This window comes from Chiloscyllium plagiosum, unplaced genomic scaffold (genome assembly GCF_037043375.1).
Source record: "Chiloscyllium plagiosum isolate Xiang-an unplaced genomic scaffold, Cpla_swu_hap1 HiC_scaffold_39, whole genome shotgun sequence".
NCBI lineage: Eukaryota > Metazoa > Chordata > Chondrichthyes > Orectolobiformes > Hemiscylliidae > Chiloscyllium > Chiloscyllium plagiosum.
In genome coordinates this window covers 1,017,648-1,041,751 of record NW_028270177.1, presented here as the reverse complement: position 1 = coordinate 1,041,751, position 24,104 = coordinate 1,017,648, and the positions used below count along the sequence as shown (strand labels likewise).

General features: G+C 41.4%; 1 protein-coding gene across 7 annotated transcripts in view; it reads left to right on the top strand.

Annotated features, from left to right (window-relative positions):
* Positions 1–24,104, top strand: part of usp8 (ubiquitin specific peptidase 8) — a 65,506-nt gene that overhangs the window by 2,591 nt on the left and 38,811 nt on the right. For 3 of the 7 annotated variants that reach the window (XM_087981384.1, XM_043674581.2, XM_087981386.1), the window contains exons 2-3: positions 20,103–20,299; positions 22,227–22,371. In XM_087981384.1, the coding sequence (XP_087837510.1) occupies positions 20,196–20,299; positions 22,227–22,371 (249 nt within the window). In that variant the 5' untranslated portion in view covers positions 20,103–20,195. Of the gene's footprint in view, positions 1–18,291; positions 18,547–20,102; positions 20,300–22,226; positions 22,372–24,104 lie in introns of those variants that run through there. The other 4 variants (XM_087981385.1, XM_043674579.2, XM_087981383.1 and 1 more) reach the window with 4 other exon arrangements.

Here is a 24,104-nt window from a genome sequence, read left to right as displayed (position 1 = left end):
GAAGAGATGTGGATAGAGGAGATACAGGGTGTTGAAATATTGAAGAATTCAGTAATTAATTATAGCATTGTGGAAGTATGATGTGTTGGAAGAATCACCCAATAGGTAATGCAATAACACAAAAGTGGTAACTACGCCATTGAATGTCTGCTATAACCCACCCCATTCCCCCCAAAAAATTGTCATGGAGAGACAGAGGATCAAATACATAATCCAAATTTCAGAGAAGTATTTCTCCACCTTATATTCCATCGGCCAGTTGCTGCCCACTCGGTCAACCTGTCCATATCTGTTTGCAGCTTCTTTGGCCATTCCCACAGCTTTCTTTCTCGCTCAATGGGGTCTTATCAGTGAGTGTAGAACTGTACAGTACAGAAAAGCGCCCTTCAGCCCACGATGTTGTGCCAAATTAAACTAATTCTTTCTTGCCTGTTCTTGGTCCGTATCCCTCCATTTCCTTGCATATTCATGTGCTTATCTAAAAATCTCTTAAATGATCCTATTATGTCTGGCTCCACCACCACCCCTGGCAGCACGTTCCACACTCTTACCACTTTCTGTGTTTTTTTTAAAAGTGCACCACACATCTCCTTTGAATATTCCCTCTCTCACCTTAAATGCATGCCCCTTAGTTTTAGACATTTCAACTTTGGGAAAAAGATTCTGACCATTAACCCTGTTTATGCTTCTCATAATTTTATTGACTTCTGTCAAGTCTTCACCTCAGCCTCTGCTGCTGCAGAGAAAACAACCTGAGTTTTTCTATCCTCTCTTTTTATAGTTCATAATATCTAATTCTGGTAAACCTCTTCAGCACTTTGTCCAAAGCTTCCACATTCTTTCTGTAATGTGACAACCAGAATTGAACACAGTACTCTAATGTGGCCTAATCCAAGGTCTTATAAAGCTGCAACATGACATCCTGATTCTGTGTACTCAGTTCCCTGACCAATAAAGACAAGCATGCCAAAAGCCTTCTTTACCTCTCTATCCACTTCTGTGGCCATTTTCAGGGGGCAACTCCATCTGCCTTTTTTTCCAGCCATATCTGCAACTGATCTATATCCCTCTGTATCCTTTGACAACCTCCTATAGTATCCACAGTTCCACCGATCTTTGTATCATCTGTGAACTTACTAACCCACCCATCTACATTTTCATCCAAGTCATTTATACATATCACAAACAACAGAGGTCCCAGTATGGATCCCTGCAGAACACCACTGGTCACAGACGTCCAGTCTGAAAACCTTCCACCACTCCCTCTGCTTTCTATGGGCAAGCTATTTCTGAATCCAGACCGCAAAGTCACCGTGGATCCAATGCACCTTAATCTTCTGGATGATCCTACCTTGAGGGACCTTGTCGAAAGCCTTAGTAAAATCCGTGCAGACAACATCCACAGCTCTACCTTCGCCAATCACCTTCGTCGCCTCCTCGAAAAATTCAATCAAGTTAGTAAAACATGACCTGCCCTGCACAAAGTCAGGCTGACTGTCCCTGATCAGGTCTTGCTTTTCCAAATGCACATAAATTCTGTCCCAATAGCTTCCCAACCATTGATGTGAAACTCACCAGTCTGTAGTTTCCTGGATTATTTCTATTTTCTTTCTCGAATAGAGGAACAATGTTAGTTAATCGCCAGTCCTCTCAGACTTCTCCAGTGGCTAATGAGAATACAAAGATCTTGGTGAAGGCCCTAGCAATCATCTATCTTGTCTCTCTCAATAACCTGGAGTAGATAGCAACAGGCCCTGGGGACTTATCCACCTTAATGCTCTTCAGGCATTAAGGTGAACTTGGAGACATTACACTTGGTCCCTTATCAAATCATTGATATTGATTGTAAAAAGCTATGGCTTTCATAGTTCTCTTTCTGGCACCCCCACTGGTACCAGCTTACCAAGCTGGAATTGACCCTTTTTCCTGTCCACCAGCCAATCCTCTATGCTCCAGGACATAGCAAATACTATTACACTCAGTATGCAGTCTGATTTAACATACAATTATAAAATACAGTCAGAGAACTGCCACCAAGATTGGGGGGTGGGGGGGGGGGGGGGGGAAGTATAACAGAAAAGGCAGTAAATATAGGGGATATTACCCAGATATGAACTGAGATAGTATTAGTGTGCCAGGTAAGGGGAGAATAACTTTTTAAATTGTGTCCAGGCAAACATTTTTAGCCAGTGTATAACCCAACAAGGGAGGTGGCTGTTCTAAATCTAATCTTTGGAAATGAGCCTGGATAAGTGGAAGGCATATCAGGGGAGCATTTTGGATTTATTAAGGAAAGTAGTGTTTGACAAATTTGATTGAAATTTTTTGATTTTATAACCAAGTATTGTTGAGCATAATGTATTTGATGTGGTCCACATGGACTTCAGTAAGGTTTTAAATAAGATTTGTTATGGCAGACTAGCCATGCATCCAAGGCAAATTGGCATGTTGAATCCAAAACTGGCTGAGAGGCAGGAAGCAGAGAGTAATTGTAAAGGGATGTTTTTGCTATGAGAAATCTGTTTCCAATGGAGTTCTACAAGGGTCAATGCTAGGGCCTTGCTGATTGTGATGGTATGATCAAGAAGTTTGCAGATGACATGAAAGTTGAGTGTGGTAAATAGGGAGGAGCATGGCGATAAACTGCACAAAAATATTAAAGCATTGGTTGGAGAAACATTGAAAATAGGAGCAAGAGTAGGCCATTGATTCTTTGAATATGATCATGGCTGGTCATGCAACTCAGTACCTGTTCCAGCCTTCACCACATACCTTTAAATCTATTTTAACCAGAATAACCGTATCTAACTCCTTCTTAAAAACATTGAGTTTTAGCCTCAACTAATTCCTATGGCACAGAATTCCACAAGCTCACCCCTCTCTGGGTAAAAAGGTTTCTCCTAATCTCTGGCCTCAAGGCCTACCTTATATCCTTAAACTGTAACTCCTGGTTCTGGACTCCCCAGTCATTGGGAACTCCTCCTGTGTTTACCTTGCTTAGTCTTGTTAGAATTCTGTAGGTTTCTCGAGATCCCCTGCCTCCCAATTCTTCCAAAATCTAGTGAATACAGTCGACCGATCCGATCCTTCATGAATCAGACCTGCCATCCCAGGACAGAGTCTGGTAAACCCCAGGATGCATAACAGTGGCAATATAGTTCACAGCAGGAAAGTGTGAGGTAGTGTACTTTGGGCAGGATAACAAGGTAAGGGGTTACACTATGAATGGTAAGACAGAGGAAAGTGCTGAAGATCAGGGGCATATTATGCACATCCCTAGACCCCTGAAAGTAGAGGGGCAGGTAGTTGATGATTTTATTTATTGTCACATGTCACTGTAAAATGCAGTGAAGGGTTTTGTATAGTGTTGCCACTTTCCGACGCCATCTTAAAACACAGAAAAATAAACCAAAATATAGACTTTAAAGGCAGAAAAATGAAGAAATAAAGACGTGTCCAACTTTATAGTCTGTCTGAAGTGCTCTGTAACGGGCTTGGTGGCCAGGCACGAGTTCTCTTTGCCACGCTGCCACCACTGGAACGAAAATCTCCGTTTTTCAGTGCTATCTCTCTTCTGCTGACACCATCATCACTATGGGTCCTTGCTGGACCTTGCCAATGAAAATGCCACTGGTGTAGTTGGGTACTACACTGGCCCAAACTAGACTTCACTGCCATGAGTCTGCTTCAGGCCCACCTCACAGGTGTAGCTGCTGCTAATGTGGCCAGGTATCATACTAGGCCCAAGCTTCCCTATGCTGCCACCTTCATGAATCTGTTGTGGAAGCAGATGCTACCAGGAACCCAAATTTGCTTCCGCACACCAGGCATGAGTCAGTGCTAGGACCGCCTTGACGATGCAGAAGTTGCTGGGCACTCAAATTCACCACTGCTACCACAAGTCCATGCTGCTGGGCCCACTCGCTGCAACTGAGCTCTTAACCAACAGGGAAATTAAAATAAAATGAGCTACAGGGAGAGGCTGAATAGGCTGGGGCTGTTTTCCCTGGAGCGTCGGAGGCTGAGGGGTGACCTTATAGAGGTTTACAAAATTATGAGGGGTATGGATAGGATAAATAGACAAAGTCTTTTCCCTGGGATCAGGGAGTCCAGAACTAGAGGGCATAGGATTAGGGTGAGAGGGGAAAGATATAAAATAGACCTAAGGGGCAACTTTTTCACGCAGAGGGTGGTACATATGTGGAATGAGCTGCCAGAGGATGTGGTGGAGGCTTGTAACATTTAAGAGGCATTTGGATGGGTGTATGAATAGGAAGGGTTTGGAGGGATATGGGCTGGGTGCTGGCAGGTGGGACTAGATTGGGTTGGGATATCTGGTCGGCATGGACAGGTTGGACAGGTTGCTGTACATCTCGAAGAAGGAAAAAATGAGAGACGAGAGAAAATAAAATAAAATTGGACGGTGTTGACAAGCACTGCGCTTGGAAGCCCTACTCCACCACCACCTTACTGAAAGATGATTTAAAAGGAATTTGGGATACTTTGCTTCATTGATAGATGTATAGAATACAACAGCAAGATTATACTGGAACTATCTCAAATGCTGTTTAGGAAACAACTGAAGTACTGTGTGCTACTCTAGTCACCATGTTATAGGAAGAATGTAATTGCAGTGGAAAGGTTGCAAAGGAGATTTACTATCTAGGCTGGAAGGTTTGTGAGATGAGGAAAGATTGGATAGGCTGGGTTCATTTCCTTGGAGCTGTGAAGGTTAGGTGGAGACCTGATAGAGGTGTATAAATATATAAGGTGATGGGAAGGCACTTTTCCATTAGTACAGGAGTCAATAACAAGGAGGCATAGATTTAAGGTAAGAGATAGAAGACTAAGAGAGTTGAGATATATTTTCACCCAGAGGTGGAATACCAAGAGCTGGAAAATTGGATTATTACAGCCAGATCTTTGCAGACACAATGGGATGAATGGCCTTCTTCTGTGCTGTAAACATCTTTGAGTTTGTGAAAGGATTCATAGCATGAACGCATTTAAAAAAAACACTCAGGAGAGATGTTTGAAACTCAATGCCTGAAATGGTGGGAGAGGGAGAAACTGTCATTGTATTTTAAAACCGACTCGGGTAAATACTTTATATGCTGTAACGCACAAGGTATGGACCAAGAGCTGGAAAGGGGATTATGTTCAATAGCTATTTTCCAAATGCCAAAGACTGAATGGCCTTTCCTGTGCTTTTTTTTTAAAGTCACTTTGGGGATTTTAACTGTTAAAGCTGGCATGTAAATACAAATGATTGTTATTTGTTGCAATGTTATGTTGAAAATTATAGCAAGTTGGATGAGCAATGAATATTGGACTTGCCAGTGATGCCTATATCTGAAAAATAAAGAATTAAACTGCCTTTTGTGTGTGTTTTGCTTCCTAGATTATAAGTAGTGGTAAATATCCAAAGATGCAGTTATGAAATATGTTTTGTTGTACTATATATATTTCAGGTATTTTCCAATACATTTGATACATGTGATTAAAATATGTCACCATAGTCAACGACCGAGGCTATTTAGCAATTTCTACTGGACAATATCAGCCAAAGAAACCATGGATTGTCTCTTATCTGGTTGCATATGATGAGGGCTTTGGTGAGATTTGTGACAGAATTGGATGAGAAGTCCGGTGAAGCCTGCCCTTAATGTTGGGGCTTCGAATGTTCCTTTTTATGATTTTGATAAATGTGGTGAATTCCTCAGTGGGCATCAGGGAATTGTCAATTAAGGGTCGTTATAGCTTGTTAAATATTTACCGCTCAACTCACCATATTAATATGATCTTGCTATCTTATGAAACATGCCAACCAAGCGAAGTTGTGGAATCTCATCATGGCAATCAGGGTGGGTATCTGGCAATTTCAGCTCCTGTTTGTTCCAAAGGACCAACATGTTGGATACAGGGAAGCAACATCTCACGACACTGTCCATTGGCATCATCCACATGTACCCTACATCCACAGATATTGGCATCAACATGGACCACTAACTTAAGGTTGACCGCCAATACAAGTCCAGAGGTTTGATTGACAGTGTCCAATCAGTGGTTCAGCGCCATCAGTCGGTTCCAAATGTTTGGTAACCCACCACTCATTCTGACTCTGCCCTATTGTGAACTTCTTACACCTGAAATGAAAGGAAGGCTTTAAGGGAGATGAAAGTCAGTGGCATTGCTATTAACTTCAGTGCAGGTGGGGAGATGTGCTGACTGATCAAGTATATAGGAAATGAACAGTTAGTGCTTTAGGAGAGGTTGGACTCAGATATACAGCACAGAAACAGACCCTTCGGCCCAACTCATCCATGCTGATTCATATCCTAAAGAAATCTAGTTCCATTTGCCAGCATTTGGCCCATATCACTCTAAACCCTTCTTATTCAGAGACCCATCCAGATGCCTTTTAAATGCTGTAATTGTACTAGCCTTCACCACGTCCTCTGGCAGTTCATTCCCTACAGGCTATACTCTCTGCATGAAATGATTGCCCCTTAGGTTCCTTTTTAAATCTTCCCCCTCTCACCTTAAACCTATGCTCTCTTGTTTTGGATACCTCAACCCTGGAGAAAATCTTGTCTGTTAACCCTATCCATGCACCTCATGATTTGGTAAACCTCTACGGTCACCCCTCAGCCTCCGGCACTCCAGTAAACCTGTTGGACTATAACCTGGTGTAGTCTGCCTTTGACTTTGACCAGACTGGCAAGGTTTGGTGCCATGGCCTCTACTGCTGTTCCTGGGCGAAGAGGATGTCCTGTATTTGCATCACCATCTCCAGCAGGACTCTTCTTCCTGTGAAGCTGACTGCCAATTTTGTCATAAGCAGGCAAATGTCAGGGACTGTGCAGGGCACAAATTCACTGAGGTTCCTTAGACAGCACATTCCAAATCCAAGACAAATAACCTAGAGAAGGATAAGGGCAGCAGTTATATGGGAACACCATTACTTGCAAGTTTGTCTCCAATCCACTACTACCCAAATATATTGCTATTCCTTCACGGTTGCTGGGTCAGAATCCTCAAACTCCTTCCCTGGCTGCATTGTGGGCCTACCTACAGCAAATGGGCTGTAGGCATCAGGATAGCAGCTCATCACCACCTACTTAAGAGCAAATAGGAATGAATGAATAATGCTGGCTGAGTCAGCAATGCTGACGTTCTGCTGTAGGCTGGCAGGGTTTGTCCAAGGCTTGTCCTCAATGTGTTTTCAAAGGTGGCGCAAGAGGAAAGAAGTGCATTTGGGAAGAAACCTCAACTGGGCCATGTGATGAGAATCTCTGTGAAGAATTCAATACAATTCATACTCATCCAAAAATAAGATTTAGCCTCGTTTTTTTTATTCAGCTTGGAAAAAAAAATGAAGTGGTTTAATGGATATATTAATTATAAATTTCTCTATTTTAGAAATGGACAACATGAACATGTTGAGGATGTAGGTTTGCTGACTGAACTGGAAGGTTCGTTGTCAGAAGTTTTGTCACCATCCTAGGTAAAATCTTCATTGAGCCTCCGAAAGAAGCACTAGTGGTGTAGCCTGCTTTCGATTTTTATGTTTGGGTTTTCTTAGGTTGGTGATGTCATCTCCTGTGGTCATCACCATAGGAAATGATGTCACCACAGGAGATGACATCACCAACTCAAGGAAACACAAACATAAAAATTGAAAGCGGGCTACACCACCAGTGCTTCATTTGGAGGCTCAATGAAGATTTTACCTAGTATGGTGACAAAAGTTTTAAAACTAACCTTCCAACTCAGCAAGCAAACCTACATCCAGAACTTCAACCTGAGCTACAAATCTTCTCAAAACTCATTAACATGTTGAATTTCATTCGAGTGTCACATCAATCAAAGATAATTGTGGAAAGTAAAAGCTCAGAGTAGGGTACAACATAATGACAAAGAAAAATGATTGACTGGCTAACAGGGGGCATAGACTAGGAATAAATGGATTGTTTTCAGGCTAGCAAGATGTCACAAATGGTGTCCCATAGGGTTGGTGCTGGGGCCTCAACTCTTTACAATTCATATAAATTATTTGAATGAAGAAATCAAAGGTATGCCTGCCAAATTTGTTGATGACTGAAAGATAGACACAAAAGTAAGTTCTGAAGAAAACATAAAGAGGCTACAAATGGGTTAAGTGCGTGGGCAAATGGATTATAATGTGGAGAATTGTGAACAACACAAAAATGGGTATCATCTAAATAGTGAGAAATTTCAAAGCTGTGAAATACAGAGAGATTTGGGTGTTTCAGTGCATTATTGAAAAACAAAATAGGAACAAGAGTAGGCCCTTCAAACATGCTCCATCATTCAATGTGATCACTGTTATGGACCAGGTCAGACCCCTCCAAAACATTTCAAGAAGGTAGCCTCGACCCTACTTTTGCCAGTTGTTTTAACATAGAACATTACAGCGCAGTACAGACTTTTCGGCCCCCGATTGTTCTGCAGGTCAGTGCAACAATCTGAAGCCTATATATCCTACGCTATTCCATTTTCATCCAGATGTTTATCCAATGACTATTTGATTGCCCTTAAAGTTGGTGAGTCTATTACTGTTTCAGGCAGGATGTTCCATGCCCCTACTAGTCTGAGTAAAGAAACTACCTCTGACATCTGTCCTGTGTCTGTCACACCCTCAATTTAAAGCTATGTCTCCTCGTGCTAGCCATCATCTGAGGGTGAACAGGGAGAGCCTTTTTCCTATCTAAACCTCTGATTATCTTTTGTCTCAGTTAAGTTACTTCTCAACATTCTTCTCTGTAATGAAATCAGCATTAGTTCCCTCAGCCTTTCCTCATAATACCTTCCCTCCATACCAGACAACCTCCTAGTAAGTCTTCTCTGAACCCTTTCCAAAGCTTCCACATCCATCCTATAATGCAGTGACAAGAACTGTATGCAATACTCCAAATGCGGCTGCACCAGTGTTTTATAAAGCTTCAACATGACGTTGTGACTCCAAAACTCCATTCCTTTACCAATAAAAGGTAACACACCGTATGCCTTTTTAACAACACTACCAACCTGGATGGCAACTTTCAGGGATCTATTTACATGTACACAGAGATCTCGCTGCTCATCTACACTGCCAAGAATTTCACCATTAGCCCAGTACGCTGCATTCCTGTTACTTCTTCCAAAGTGAATCACCTCACACTTTTCCTCATTAAACTCTACTTGCCATCTCTCAGCCCAGCTCCACAGCTTCTCTATGCCCCACTGTAACCTGCAACTTGCTTCAGCACTGTCCACAACTCTACTGACCTTCGTGTCATCTGCAAATTTACTAACCCATCCTTCTACGCCCTCATCCAGGTCTTTTATAAAAATGACAAACAGCAGTAGACCCAAAACAGATCCCTGTGGTACACCACTAGTAATTGAACTCCAGGATGAACATTTCCCATCAACCATCACCCTCTGTCTTCTTTCAGCTAGTCAATTTCAGATCAAAACTGCTAAATCACTCTCATTCCCATGCCTCTGTATTTTGTGCAATAACCAACCATAGGGAACCTTATCAAATGCCTTACTGAAATGCATATACAGCACATCAACAGCTTTACCCTCATCCACCGGTTTGGTCACCTTCTCAAAGAACTCTAAAGCTTGTGAGGCACAACCTACCCATCGCAAAACCGTGTTGACTATCTCTAATCATCATATTCCTTTCTAGATGGGTTTTAAGCCGGTGTAAAGTGGATATTCTAGGAGAAATGCTACTGAGCAAACCACTTAGTTTTAAACAAAACAGAATTTACTTACAAGATTGCTGAATGAAACACAAACCACTGAAAACAGAATACCGAATAACTTCTCTGAAAGCAAACAAATCATCCCAACTTAATGATGCTGTTCTAAATAGTTGCAACAAACCCCAGAAATGCCCCTATTCATATACCTATCCAGATGCCTTTTAAATGTTGCAATCGTATTAGCCTCCACCACTCCATCTGGTAGCTCATTCCATACACATACCACGCTCTGCATGAAAAAGTTGCCCCTTAGGTATCTTTTATATCTTTCCCCTCTCACTCTAAACTTATGCCCCCTAGTTCTGCACTTCCCCACCCCAGGGAAAAGACTTTGTCAATTTATCCTATCCATGCCCCTCATGATCTAAAAGGGAAGGTAAAAGATAGGTTAGAAGAAGGAGTTGTAAATTGTAGTTAGTTAATTATTCTTTGTTTATACTTTAAGAAATAAAGTTGTTAATTTTTATTCTAACTAGTTCTTGGCCTTTTGCATTTTAATATAATAGCTTTCAGGGATACATTCGGATTCTTTTTCTGTGTATGCCTTTTGATAGAATTGTTTTAAATTTTCATCTTTCTGCTGTAACTCAGTTAATGTATCTGAGCTAAAGACGTCTACTGTGTCATCTATCTGTTCCTGGCTTGTCTCAACTATCTGATCAAACAGGATCTCTGCTAATTCTACTTCAACTTTCTTACCTGTACTCTTTTTGGTCTCTCCTGTATCAGGTGGTGACGTTGTGAACTCGTTACCACACAGTCAGGAAAATCCCAGGCTATGTGTCCTGCAATAGTTCAGTTGCCTGAGTTTCCACTGGCTTTTCAACCAGAGTAGGTAGCTATATCATTAGCAAGGACAAATTGTATTCCTGGTGCTGATTGTTTGTTCAGTACTCCTACTTTTCTCTGGACACTGTAACCTAACTTTTCATAATTGAGTGCTTCTTGTCTCACTGTGAATTCCCATTACTAGTATGTTTTCTGGCAATAGTCCTTCAGAGGTACATATCTCCTCAGCTTTCAGCATCACAGATTGAGAGGATCCTGAGTCTCTTAATATTGTAACCTCTTTACCTGCTGCTCCTGGCCTATGTGAATAAACCTTACCTTGTCATGTATGTGGTTTAAGAAGATCTGACACTTCCTCCTTAACCAACTTCCGACCAGCTTGTACATTCTGGTGCAGCTTTCTAGCCTCCACTGTGCTTTCTGTTACCACTTCAACAGAATTGACTGGCTTATCCTGTTTTCCTACATCTGGCTTCCCAGTGTTTTCCCTAACCCACATGATTTAATTTGGCCTATTTTATTGTAATGTAAACACTAGAGCTGCTTAACTTCTCTGTCCCCTTCAAGGATTTCCTTTTTATCCTGTGCTAAGTTAGCCTTATGACCTTCACTGAGATCTACCTTTCCATTTCTAGGTGAGGTTTTCTCTTTTTCCCCAATTTCTATCCCTCACAATTGAATTTTATTCTGGAAGCCAAACTTTGCTTTATGGACCAACTCGTAATCATCAGCCATTTCAGCTGCTAATCTTGCCGTTTTAACTCTGCTCTTCCACATGAGTTCTCACTACTTCAGGATGTGAATTTTTGAACTCCAAAATAATTGTCTCTCTAAGAGCATCATAGGTTTACTCTATTTTTAATGCCCTTATCCACCTATCAAAATTACTTTGTTTGATTCTTTCAAACTCAATGTAGGTTTGACCAGGGTCCTCCTTAGATTCCTGAAATGTTGTCTCTAGGCTTCTGGCACAAGCTGATATGCACTTAAGATGGCTTTCTTCACCTCCTCAAATGTCCAAGATACCACCTCTGATAATAATGCAAATACCTCACTAGTTCTACCTATAAGCTTTGTTTGGATCAACAAAACCCACATGGTCCCTGCCCACCACATTTGTTTAGCCACTTTTTAAATGAGACGAAAAAGGCTTCCACATCCTTCTCATCAAATTTAGACAATGCTTGAATATATTTTTTAACAGTTTCTCACCACGCCTTTGGCTACCATGGGTTTGCTCATCCCCACTCTCTTCCTCACCTAAGCTTACCTTCAACCTTCATCTCCATCCTTTTAAGCTGACTTTCCTGTCTAAGTGCCAATTTCTGAAATTCACATTCTTTCTCTTTCTTCCTTTCCTTCCTCTCTTTTCCCTCTCCCTCTCCCCATCTTTCTCTCTTTTTCCTTTTGTTTTTAATTGTAATTCAAAGTGTTTCATTTCTGTTGCCCTTGCCTTGTCTTTCGCCTCGAACTCAAGCTGCCTAATTTTCAATTGAATTTTAGCCATTTCTAAAGATTCTGATGGGCTTTCCAGCAAATTTAAATGCTGAACTATTGCTGTAATTATATCTCCTTAACTCACAGAAGGAGGCAGCTCCAACTCTAGCTTGTCTGCTAATTCCTACAGCTTGGCCTTTAATTACATTTTGCAAAATGGCCAAAGTCACTTCATCCTACCCCAGAAAACTCGGTGACTGAAAGAGCCGTTGCACTGTTTAAACTAAACAAATTCAACACCCAGAACAAAAGACACCAACACCTACTATTCACTGCCTTCAAGTTCAACAGTCTTAATCCCAATTTAAAACTATAGAACATCCTCTGCGTGCTCCGGTTTCCTCCCACAGTCCAAAGATGTGCAGGTCAGGTGAATTGGCCAGTCTAAATTGTCCATAGTGTTAGGTGCATTAGTCAGGGGTGAATGTAGGGGAATGGGTCTGGGCGGGTTGCTCTTCGGAGGGGCGGTGTGGCCAAAGGGCCGAAGGACCTGTTTCCACACTGTAGAGAATCTAACCTAAAAAAACATCCTGCAAAGAGCCCCCAATCTGTTATGGACCAGGCCAGACCCCTCAAAACATTTCAAGAAGGTGGCCCAGACCCTAACTTTGCGAGTTGTTTTTAAGCCGGTGTAAAGTGGATATTTCAGGAGAAATGCCGCTGGTCAAACCACTTAGTTTCAAACAAAACAATTTCTTTACAAGATTGCCGAATGCAGCACAAACAACAGAATACAGAATAACTTAACCTCTCCAAAAACCCAACAGATGATCCCAACTTAATGACGCTGTTCCAACTACAAGCAACAATCCCCATAAACAAACCTTGGCACAAAAGGTAAAATCAAACACAGGGTCTTACAGGATAGATGTCAGAAAGAGAGTACCAGCCTCGACCTACTTCTTTGGGTCCAACAGCTTCAAAACACTACTGCTAAAAACCAAACCAAACTGGAGAAAGCTGAGCTGGGAGAACTGGCCGCTCCCCTTTATTGTAAAAGTGTTTTTTTTTTATCTTGAAAGCCCTCCACCTGAGGCAGTATCCGTTAACTATGATCAAATTGGCTCTGAAACACATTAACCCCAGACTTTTCGGAGTGTGTGTTGTTTACGACCTTTCTGGAAAAAAACCACGAAGGACAACATAAACTTGTTAAAAGAGCAGCTTTGTTACATCATGGCTGATCATTCAACTCAATACCCTGTTCCTGCTATAGAAACATGGGAAAGGCTGGTGTGCAAATATAACAAGTAATTAGGTAAAATAATAGAATGGTATCATTTATTGCGAGGGAAATTCAAGTCAAGCATTTATATTTGAGCTGAGGGGTGACCTTAGAGGTTTACAAAATTATGAGGGGCATGGATAGGGTAAATCGGCAAAGTCTTTTCCCTGGGGTCGGGGAGTCCAGAACTAGAGGGCATAGGTTTAGGGTGAGGGGGGAAAGATATAAAAGAGACCTAAGGGTCAACCTTTTCACGCAGAGGGTGGTACGTGTATGGAATGAGCTGCCAGAGGAAGTGGTGGAGGCTGGTACAATTGCAACATTTAAGAGGCATTTGGATGGGTATATGAATAGGAAGGGTTTGGAGGGATAATGGGCTGGGTGCTGGCAGGTGGGACTAGATTGGATTGGGATATCTGGACGGGTTGGACTGAAAGGTCTGTTTCCACGCTGTACATCTCTATGACACTGATGAGACTACATCATGAGTACTATGGATCTCTGTTGAACCTACAAGATTCTTCGGGGACTTGACAAGGTGCGGAAAAGTTGTTTTCCCCTTATGGAAGAATCTAGGATCAGAAGGTATAATCTCAGAATAAGTGTTAAGGCAGAGATAAGGAGGAATTTCTTCTCTCAAAGGGCAGTCAGTCTGGAATTCTTTATTACAGAGGGCTGTCAAGGCAGAGATAGAGAGATTTTTACAATCGGTAAAGAAATGAAGGACTGTCTTAAAAGTGCAGGAGAGTGGAGTTGAGGATTATCAGATTAGCCATGGTCTCATTGAATTGAACAGCAGACTCAATGGACTGAATGGCCTACTTGTGCTCCTACACCTTATGGAATGGGCAGATGTTATGAGGAATGGCTGGTCAGGTAATACCTGTGGGAATTTAGAAGAATATTAGGTGACTTTCTTGAGAAGTAAGCAAGAAGATTGATGAGGGCAGTGCAGTAGTTATTGCTTACGTGGACTTTACTAAAGCCTTTGACAAGGTAGATTTATTAGTAAAGTTAGATCACATGAGATTCATAGTGAGCTTTTCAATTGGTACAAAATTGGCTTAACGGTAGGAGACACAAAGTGATGGTGGAGGTTGTTTTTCAGACAGGAGGCCTGTGACCAGCTGTGTTCCATATGGATAGGTGCTGCGTCTACTTTTGTTTGTTATTTATGTAAATAATTTAGATGAGAATAAAGAAGACTTGGGTTAGTAAGTTTGTAGATGACACCAAGATATAATGGACAGTAAAAAATGTTATCTAAAATTACAAAGACATTGATCAATTGGGTCAATGGGCTGAACAGTGGTAGGTGGAGTTCAATTTGGATAAATGTAATATATTGCATCTTGGTAAAACAAACAAGGGCAGAACTTTATAGTATTAAAAGTAGGGCCTTGTGTAATGTTGTAAAACAGAGACCTAGGGTTTCAGGTACATAATTCTTTGAAATTTGCATCATACGTAGACAGGGTGGTTAAGGTATTTAGTATGCTTGCTTTCATTGCTGCCCCTTCCTTTTGAGTCAGGAGTTAGGACATATGTTGAGGTTGTACAGGATGTTGGTAAGGCCTCTTCTGGAATACTATATCCAGTTCTGGTCATCCTATTTTAGGAAGGATATTGTTAAACTGGAGAGGGTTTAGAAGGGATTTACCAGGATGTTGCCAGAAATGGAGAGTTTTGAGTTATAAGGAGAAATTGGATATGCTGAGGCTTTTTTCACTGGGTGGATGGGCCAAGGACACTATCCTAAGGAACTTGTGTAAGATTTGTGGGCGGCACGGTGGCACAGTAGTTAGCACTGCTGCCTCACAGCGCCTGAGACCCAGGTTCAATTCCTGCCTCAGGCGACTGACTGTGTGGAGTTTGCACATTCTCCCCGTGTCTGCGTGGGTTTCCTCCGGGTGCTCCGGTTTCCTCCCACAATCCAAAGATGTGCAGGTCAGGTAAATTGGCCGTGCTAAATTGCCCGTAGTGTTAGCTAATGGGTAAATGTAGGGGTATGGGTAGGTTGCGCTTTGGCAGGTCGGTGTGGACTTGTTGGGCCGAAGGGCCTGTTTCCACACTGTAATGTAATCTAATTTCCTGGACCTGGATATGACTGACCTCCAGCAGCTATCTTCCTTTTGTGCCAGGTGTAACTCCCAACTATCTAATCTATCCACTCCACCCTCCTCCCCGACCTATCACCTTCTCCCTCTCCCTCACCTATCCCACCCCTTCCCATTTATCTGTCAGCCGCCCCCCCTCCAGCCAACCACCACCATCCCTGGCCCACAAGCCTTATTCCTGATGAAGGGCTTATGCCCAAAACATCGATTCTTCTTCTTCTTCTTCTTCTCCTCCTCGGATGCTGCAGGACCCACTGTGCTTTTCCAGCATCACACTTTTGATTCTGATCTTCAGCAGCTGCAGTCCTCACTTTCTCCCTGTAACTCTCAACTAACAGAGAGACCACCCTCCAATTCCCATTGACTCTAGTTTTGCTAGGGACCTTGATGCTGTAGTTGGTCAAATGTGATGTCCAAGGCAGTCATTGTCACCTCACCTCCGAAAATTCAGCTCTTTTGTCCATGTTTGAACCAAAGCTGCAATGAGGTTAGGAGCTGAGTGGCCCTAACAGAACCCAAACTGGGCATTATTGAGATGGTTATTGCTGATGAAGCGCTGATTGATAACATTGTCAGTGACCCCTTCTATCACTTTATGGATGGTTAAGAAAACACTGATGGGGTGGGAATTGGCTGGGTTGTATTTGTCCTGCTTTTTGTGTCCAGGGCATACCAGGATAAATTTCCACATTGTTGCATAAATGCCAGTTTTGTAGTTATACTGGAACAGCTTGGTTGGAGTGTGGCAAGTTCTGGGGCTCAAATCATCAATATACTATTGCTAGAATGTTATCAGGGTCCAGAGCTTTTGCAATATCAAATGCCTCTAGCTGTTTCTAGATATCCCGTGGAATGAATGAGAATGGTTGAGGACTGGCATCTATGATGCAAGAGACATATGGAAGAGGCTAGGCTTGATCATCCACTCAAACACTTATGGCTGAAGATAATTGCAAGAGCTTCAATCTTGCCTTTTGTTCTGATCGTAGAACTATACACTACAGAAGGGCTCTTAAGCCCATTGAGTCTGCACCAACAACAATACCTCTAAATCTACAGTAGTCCCACACTACAGTATTCAACCCATAGATTTAAATGTTATGACATTTCAAGGGCATAGATTTAGGGTGAGAGGGGAAAGATATAAAAGAGACCTAAAGAGGCAACTTTTTTATACAGAGGGTGGTACATGTATGGAATGAGCTGCCAGAGGAACTGGTGGAAGCTAGTACAATTGCAACATTTAAAAGGCATTTTGATGGGTATTTGAATAGGAAGGGCTTGGAAGGATATGGGCCAGGTGCTGGCAGGTGGGACTAGATTGGGTTGGGATATCTGGTTGGCGTGGACGAGTTGGACTGAAGGGTCTGTTTCTGTGCTGTCCATCTCTATGTCTCGGAGTGCTCATCCAAGTACTTTTTAAAATTTGTGGTTTCTACTCTCCCATGGAATGCATTCCGGACCTCCTGATACATTCTGGGTGAACATTATTTTCCTCAAATTGGCTCTTATCCTCCTGCCTTTCACCTGAAAATTGTGGCCTTTTGTAATAACCTTTCAACTGAAGAACAGCTGCTTTTTATGCACCATATCCAAGCTCCCCCTCGTCTTATATACCTGAATCAGGTCCCCTTTCAGTCTGCTCTAAGACCTTATCCAGTCTTTTATACCATATCTACTTCATTCAGACACTGAATGTATGTCATTGCATTTTGGTGCTTTATTAGTTTCAAGTACACCCTTTCATGTTAGCTATCAGCCATTTCTCATACTCTTGTTTTTTGTTGTTTGCTATAACTTTTTTTATTAAGCCTGATTCACCATTGTATTATCCATTTTGTATCATGCATAATTAACTTAAAAAAACTATTTTAAGGATTCTCAGCATTTTGTTTTTCTTTGTATAGAGAATATTATCAAAGCATTGGGCTTCATAAATAAAGGTATTGGGCACAAAATTAACAAAGTTATTCTAAATCTTTGTGACTTTATTTATCTATCTATCTCAAGTTGTGCTGCAACTAGGGTATTGCATCCCATTCTGGACAACACTGTTGCAAAGGATGTGAGAGTCCTTAAGGGGATGCAGAGGAGATTTACTGGGATCATTCCAGGACCAAGGGATTTAGCAACAAGGTTATGTTGGAAAAGCTGACTGTGAAGATTAAGGGGACAAGTGATAGAAATGTTCATAATTATGATGAAGTTGAGAGAGATAACTAACTTTCTGTGAGCTTGATGTGCAAGTGTTAGATTAGATTACAGTGTGGAAACAGGCCCTTCGGCCCAACAAGTCCACACCGACACGCCGAAGTGCAACCCACCCAGACCCCTACATTTACCCCTTACCTAACACTACGGGCAATTTAGCATGGCCAATTCACCTGACCCTGCACACCTTTGGAGTGTGGGAGGCACCCGGAGGAAACCCACGCAGACACGGGGAGAATGTGTAAACTCCATACAGTCACCTGAGGTGGGAATTGAACCCGGGTCTCTGGCGCTGTGAGGCAGCAGTGCTAACCACTGTGCCACCCAAGAGTCAGGGACAGGAAAAATGTGACAAGCATTCTTTTTATGTGGTAAGAACGATTTGAAACTGGCTGCCAGTGAGGATGGGAGATGTTTAAGTAGCCATTAGGGAAAGTAAAATGATATGGTCTCTTCCCATAGCTAATTATACTCCTGGCAATACAGAGCGGCTTTTGCGCGTGCGTGCTGATATTTTCCTGCACCAAAATGGTCGGTATGCAAGCGCACTGATGTTCAACCTGCACCAAGATGTATGTGCAGTGACGTTGATCTGCACTAAAATGGCGGGGGCGCAGGCGCGCTTGATAATGTCATGTGATGTTGATGTGGGTATCACGGGAGTTGGCTGCTGACCTTTTCACCCTACCTCCGGTGAAGGCGGCCACCTTCAGCCGGGGCCTTGCCGCTGCCAGGGTCTATTCGAGCCCCCTCATCCCGGTCCGGGTGTGTCTTTATTGTAGCTAGCTGTGTCTTAGACCTGACCTGGGGCCGACTAGCTGTGACGGGGCCTGGCCTCGACCCCACGGCCCATTTGGACTTCCACCAGGTACTGGGGTTGGCGCGACTGCTGGGGCCTCAAGGCTGGATGGCGTTTGTAGATGCGGTATCTGGAGCCGCTGATTTGGGCTTTCAAGTGTTTCTGCGAATCCGCGATTTTGAGCCAAGAAATAGTTGTTGTAATTGAAAGTAAAACGTTGTGGATGTTGGAAATTTGACACAAACGCAGATAGTACCGGAGAAACTCGGGTCTGATAACATCTCGGGACAGATCCATCATTTTGAAGAACAGTAATATCGAATTCGAAACGTTAACTCTTGCTTTCTCTCTCCACAGATGTTGCCAGAACTACTGAGTTTCTCCAGTGTCTTGTGCTTTTTACTTGTTTAACTGTCCGGTTGAGTAACTCTCAATTGGGAAGCTGTTTCCAAGATATATTTGCTCCATGTCTGTTTATAGAGTCATAGGGCTGTACAGCATTGAAACAGACCCTTTGATCCAACTCGTCCATGTCAACCAGATAGACTAGTCTAGTCCAGTATTTGAGTATTCATCCATCCATCCAGATGTCTTTAAATGTTGTACCAGCCTCCACCTCTTCCTCTGGCAGCTCATTCCAGACATACACCACCCTCTCTGAAAAAGTTGCCCACTCACCTTAAACCTATGCCCCCTAGTTCTGGAGAAACTCCCACCCTGGGGAAAAGACCTTACCTATTTATCCAATCCTTGCCCTCATGATTTTATAAACTTTTATAAGATCACCCTTCAGCCTCTGACGCTCCAGGGAATATAGCCCCAGACTATTCAGACTGTCCTTGGAGATCAAATCTCTGGCCACATCCTCAGTGTTGTATGTAAATTGCAGTTACAATTGGGCAGTTAGGGCAAGCAATTGGATGTAATATTAAATCATTGGTTTGACTGAATGTACTGTCTTTCCTGTATACCATAGCTGCCTTGTTTTCACCAAATTTCTTAAACTGTTAGCTAGAAACTGGTAATTCCTCACATAGAGTGAAGATGAGATTTTGTGGATCACTAAGCACAAGCTGCTGAATCTCCACTTTTTTTTGTGAATAGAGAAACACCGTGGAGTGCATTGTGTGGTTCAGATGTAAGATTTCTCTGTACCCTCTTCATTCCCATCTCATCCCAGTGTCCCATTGATATAGCATGTTTCCCATACCATTGCATTATCCGTGTTGCTGCTTAAGTCTACAGTCAAGGATATGAGACAACATTTCATTTTTCTTTAAAATGAAATAAGATATTCTGGAGTTGGGGGAATATTTAATGCTGCATCTTGATTCCTATTAACTGTTCAGATTTGTTTCATTTAGCAAAATGTTTCTACTATTGGGTGATCACTGAGCACTACTCCCCTACCAATGGGCAAAGGTGCAGTTGGCTCTACTTTGAGTGGTATCTGTCTAAATTTCGGGCTATAGTATGAATTTGGTATGCTGGCCGCATTATACTTATGGTTTGAGAAATTCTAGAATGTAAAGGTTTTGTCAGTATTTGGCCCGAGCTATATATGTGAATGATTGTCAGGGAATAATTTTCACCCAAACTCAGTTCTTTTTTCTGCATTGTCAGATCTGTTGTGTCCTGATGGATTCAAATGGTGTGATTTTCTTCTGTTTATTTTCCTGCAGATGGTGTATGTGTACATGTGAAGTTAAAAATAAAATATATTGAAGAAAGAATACTTCTCTCCTGAACTAATTGAAAGCCAGAGTTTCTTCAAAATGCCTGCAGTATCGAGTGATCTAAAGGAGTTGTATCTGTCTACATGCTTGGCTGACCTTAACAAGAAAGCAGAAGTGAAGCTTGAAACGAAAAGCACCAAAAAGTGAGGAAATACGAATCTGCTTCAATGTTTGTTTATTTTTAACTCTAAATATGTGATGAAGCTTGATTCAATAAACTTGCAAAATGGAATTGACTTAAATAATTGGAAGTAGAACACTTGCAGGGTTGTGGAAAAGCAAGTCCATTGAGACTAATTGCATAGCTTTTTAAGAGGCCAGTGTAAGTATGTTTGTTGGATTGCTCCTTCCTAATCATACAATTCAGTGATGGGTTTGAAGCACAAGCTGTATTTTGTTAGAATTAAATCGCATTATGCATGAAAGTATCATGAAATCTGGAAGTTCATAACACAATCTAAATTGATTCACAAGAGGCTTTGGTTTGTGCAAATTGCCTCAGTTGGGTGACTAGAGCATAGTGCAATGTGAAGTGGGGCTAACGTCAAAAAGTATAACTTAATACAAATAAATTCCTGCAGTCTGTTTGCACTGCTGTTCCTTGTGCTGTATAGGAGCATCTCTTTCGCACTTTATGCTATGTGCTAAAAGTGCAGTTTAACAAGTGCTGAAGGCTAGCTGTCTAAAACATGACCTATGGTGGAGACAGTGAAGTTTGGATAATGGAATACCAGGAAAGGAGAGTATCAGGAAAAAAAATCAATATCTGGAATGTGCATTGGAAGAAATAAATACTTGGAACAAATTATAACAGAGGCTGAAGCGTAGCAATAGATAATTGGTTCAGGATGAAGATTTATGTTATTGCCAACCTATATACAATGTTGTATTGTACCATAATTTCAGAATACAGTAACGTAGATCCAATGTCCTGAAGCATCTAGTCCTATATTATTTAACAGTTCAAAATTGTTGAGGTCCTTCCCATTTTTCTGTAAACTTAATTGATCAGCTTCAACTCCATTACCTTTCAAGCTGGGATTTTGTTTTGGCAATTATTGACACCATACTCTGCCATTGCATTTTACTGGAATTCTAGTCAACAAATACTCAATCCCCACAAACTCATGAAACAAATTGGGTGATACGGAATATATATATGTGTATATATTGTGTATGAGCACACTTAAAATTGGGGCATGTCTGAGGTTGCTAAATTTACAAAATGGGAGGGTTGTGTTTTCACATGATCATTACAATGGAACTCTACCTCTTCTCCTTCTACAGTAATAGTTTAAGATTATTCACACCAAAATTAACACAGGAGGGAATCCATTGCAACTTCCTCTTAGAGTTTATGTCACTCATTCTTATTGATCATTCCAAACTGCAGTGTGGTTCCATAGCTAATTGTCGTGCTGTGATTCCTTGTTTAAGTCACTCTGTAGAATGTTGATGACTGTTCAACCCTGATAATGTCAAATTTAGCCTGTCTTGGTTTTCACTGGTGCATTTGTTAGCATTTGTCCCATTTCACTCTAAACTCTTCCTATTCATATACCTATCCAGATGCCTAGCCTCCACCACTTTGTCTGGCAATTCATTTCTTCCGCACCACCCTTTGTGTGAAAACGTTGCCCATTAGGTCCATTATAAATCTTCCCATCTCACCTTAAATCTCAGCCCTCTAGTTTTGGACTTCACTGCACTGGAGGAAAGTACCCTAGCTGTTCACCCTATCTATGTCCCTGATGATTTTATAAACTTCTCTAAGGTCATCCCTCTGCTTCCGATCTCGAGGGAAAATAGTCCCAGCCTATTCTGCTTCTCCCTGTAGCTCAAACCCTCCAACTCTGGCAACACCCTTGTAAATAATTTCTGAACCTTTTCAGGTTTCACGCCATTGCCTTAACCAACTGAGGGATTTGTTGATGCTTTACTATTAAATGGTGTCCTCTTAAAATTCTTTGTTTTGTCAACATTAAATTAACAAGAAAGATTGTTTGCAATGTTCAACTTATTGTAATTTATAATAGTTTTCTGTCCAAATCATTTTCTTTCATTTTCCAGCTATGTCACGAGTGCTTGTAAAATATTTAAGGCAGCAGAGGAATGTGGATTGGATAGAGATGAGGAGAAAGCCTATGTCCTTTACATGAAATACCTGACTGTGTACGATCTCATTCGGAAAAGGACCGATTTCAAACACCAACAGGTACTTGGTTATGTTTTCTGCAGGGCTGTGTAGCTTATATCATTATTTTATAGGTGCCATAGTTAATGTATCTACAAGCAGTATATCTGTTCCAGTAATTTATAGCTGACACTCTCACTCTTATTTTTTTTAATTAGACTAGTTCCTTTGGGAGTTTTTAGAAAACAGCCAAACGTAAACAACTGTACTCAAGGTTGCTTGATCTGGAACTTGTTATGCAATCTTTTTTTTCTTTTTGACCTTGACAATATATTTTATTGCCAAATCTTTGTCAAAAGAATTGTAGTTAACACTGTTAAAAAATCACACAACACCAGGTTATAGTCCAACAGGTATAATTGGAAGCACACTAGCTTTCGGAGCGACGCTCCTTCATCAGGTGATTGTGGAGGCCTCGATCGTAACACAGAATTTATAGCAAAAATTTGCAGTGTGATGTAACTGAAATTATACATTGAAGAATTGATTGTCTGTTAAGTCTTTCATCTATTAGAATACAGTGATAGTTTCACTACTTTCATGTGTAAATCACAAAACCCTTTTTTTTTAAAGTTGCATTCTCGGGTTAGCTGTTAACAATGGTGATAGCGTGACAATAACACCTTCAACATATTGTCTCACTATCACCATTGTTAACAGCTAACCCGAGAATGCAACTTTTTAAAAAAAAGAGTTTTGTGATTTACACATGAAAGAAGTGAAACTATCACTGTATTCTAACAGGTGAAAGGCTTAACAGACAATCAATTCTTCAGTGTATAATTTCAGTTACATCACACTGCAAATTTTTGCTATAAATTCTGTGTTACGATCGAGGCCTCCACAATCACCTGATGAAGGAGCGTCGCTCCGAAAGCTAGTGTGCTTCCAATTAAACCTGTTGGACTATAACCTGGTGTTGTGATTTTTAACTTTTTACACCCCAGTCCAACACCGGCATCTCCAAATCGTAGTTAACACTGTTTTTGTTCTAGCTCTATCAAATTGCATGTTGCTTATCTATGACACACAAGCTGGGGCAGTTGGTCATGTCACTGATTTTAATAGTATAATCATGAGGTGGTCAATCTTTTGTACTCTGTCCACACGTACTGCAAAAATGTACAGCAATAAATTGAAGTTTGTCTTAAATTGGTTGGTGCATCTACAACTAGAACAAAACTTCAAAAATGCTGCGCTGGCTGGAGAGCGCTTTGGAGCTTTCCTTCATCCTCCTTGTCACAACCTAAACACTTCGTGCGAGGAATAATTTATTAGGGTTAATGTGCAGCCATAATAAGCAAAGATTGTTCAGCAAATGAATTGGATGATGAGTTAATCTAATATAAAAGGCAAATTACAACAGAATCTGAAATAAGAGCTCCAAGTGATGGGAAGTATTCAGGTCTGCCAGCTGTTGTGGAGAGAAGAAATAGCATTTTCAGTTTAGTATGACTCTTTAGAATGTTAAATCACTTAAATGTTTATTTTTTCTAGTGTTGGTTGAAGGATGAATTTGGTCAAGATGAGGATGAAATTTCTTTGAATTGTAAAACTTTTTTTTCATCTGAGCAGATCACATCGGATCTCTTTCAAAATGCACCCAAAAGATTCTCATTGATGTTTTAGTCGAGCTGATTTGAGAGTGTGGGCATCTGGTGAGAGTGCTACTTACTGAGCCAGGCTGACCTTTTGTTTAAGGTGACATGAGAGGAAAAAATGCTGGAACTCTGGTCTAGCGGCATCTGTGAAGA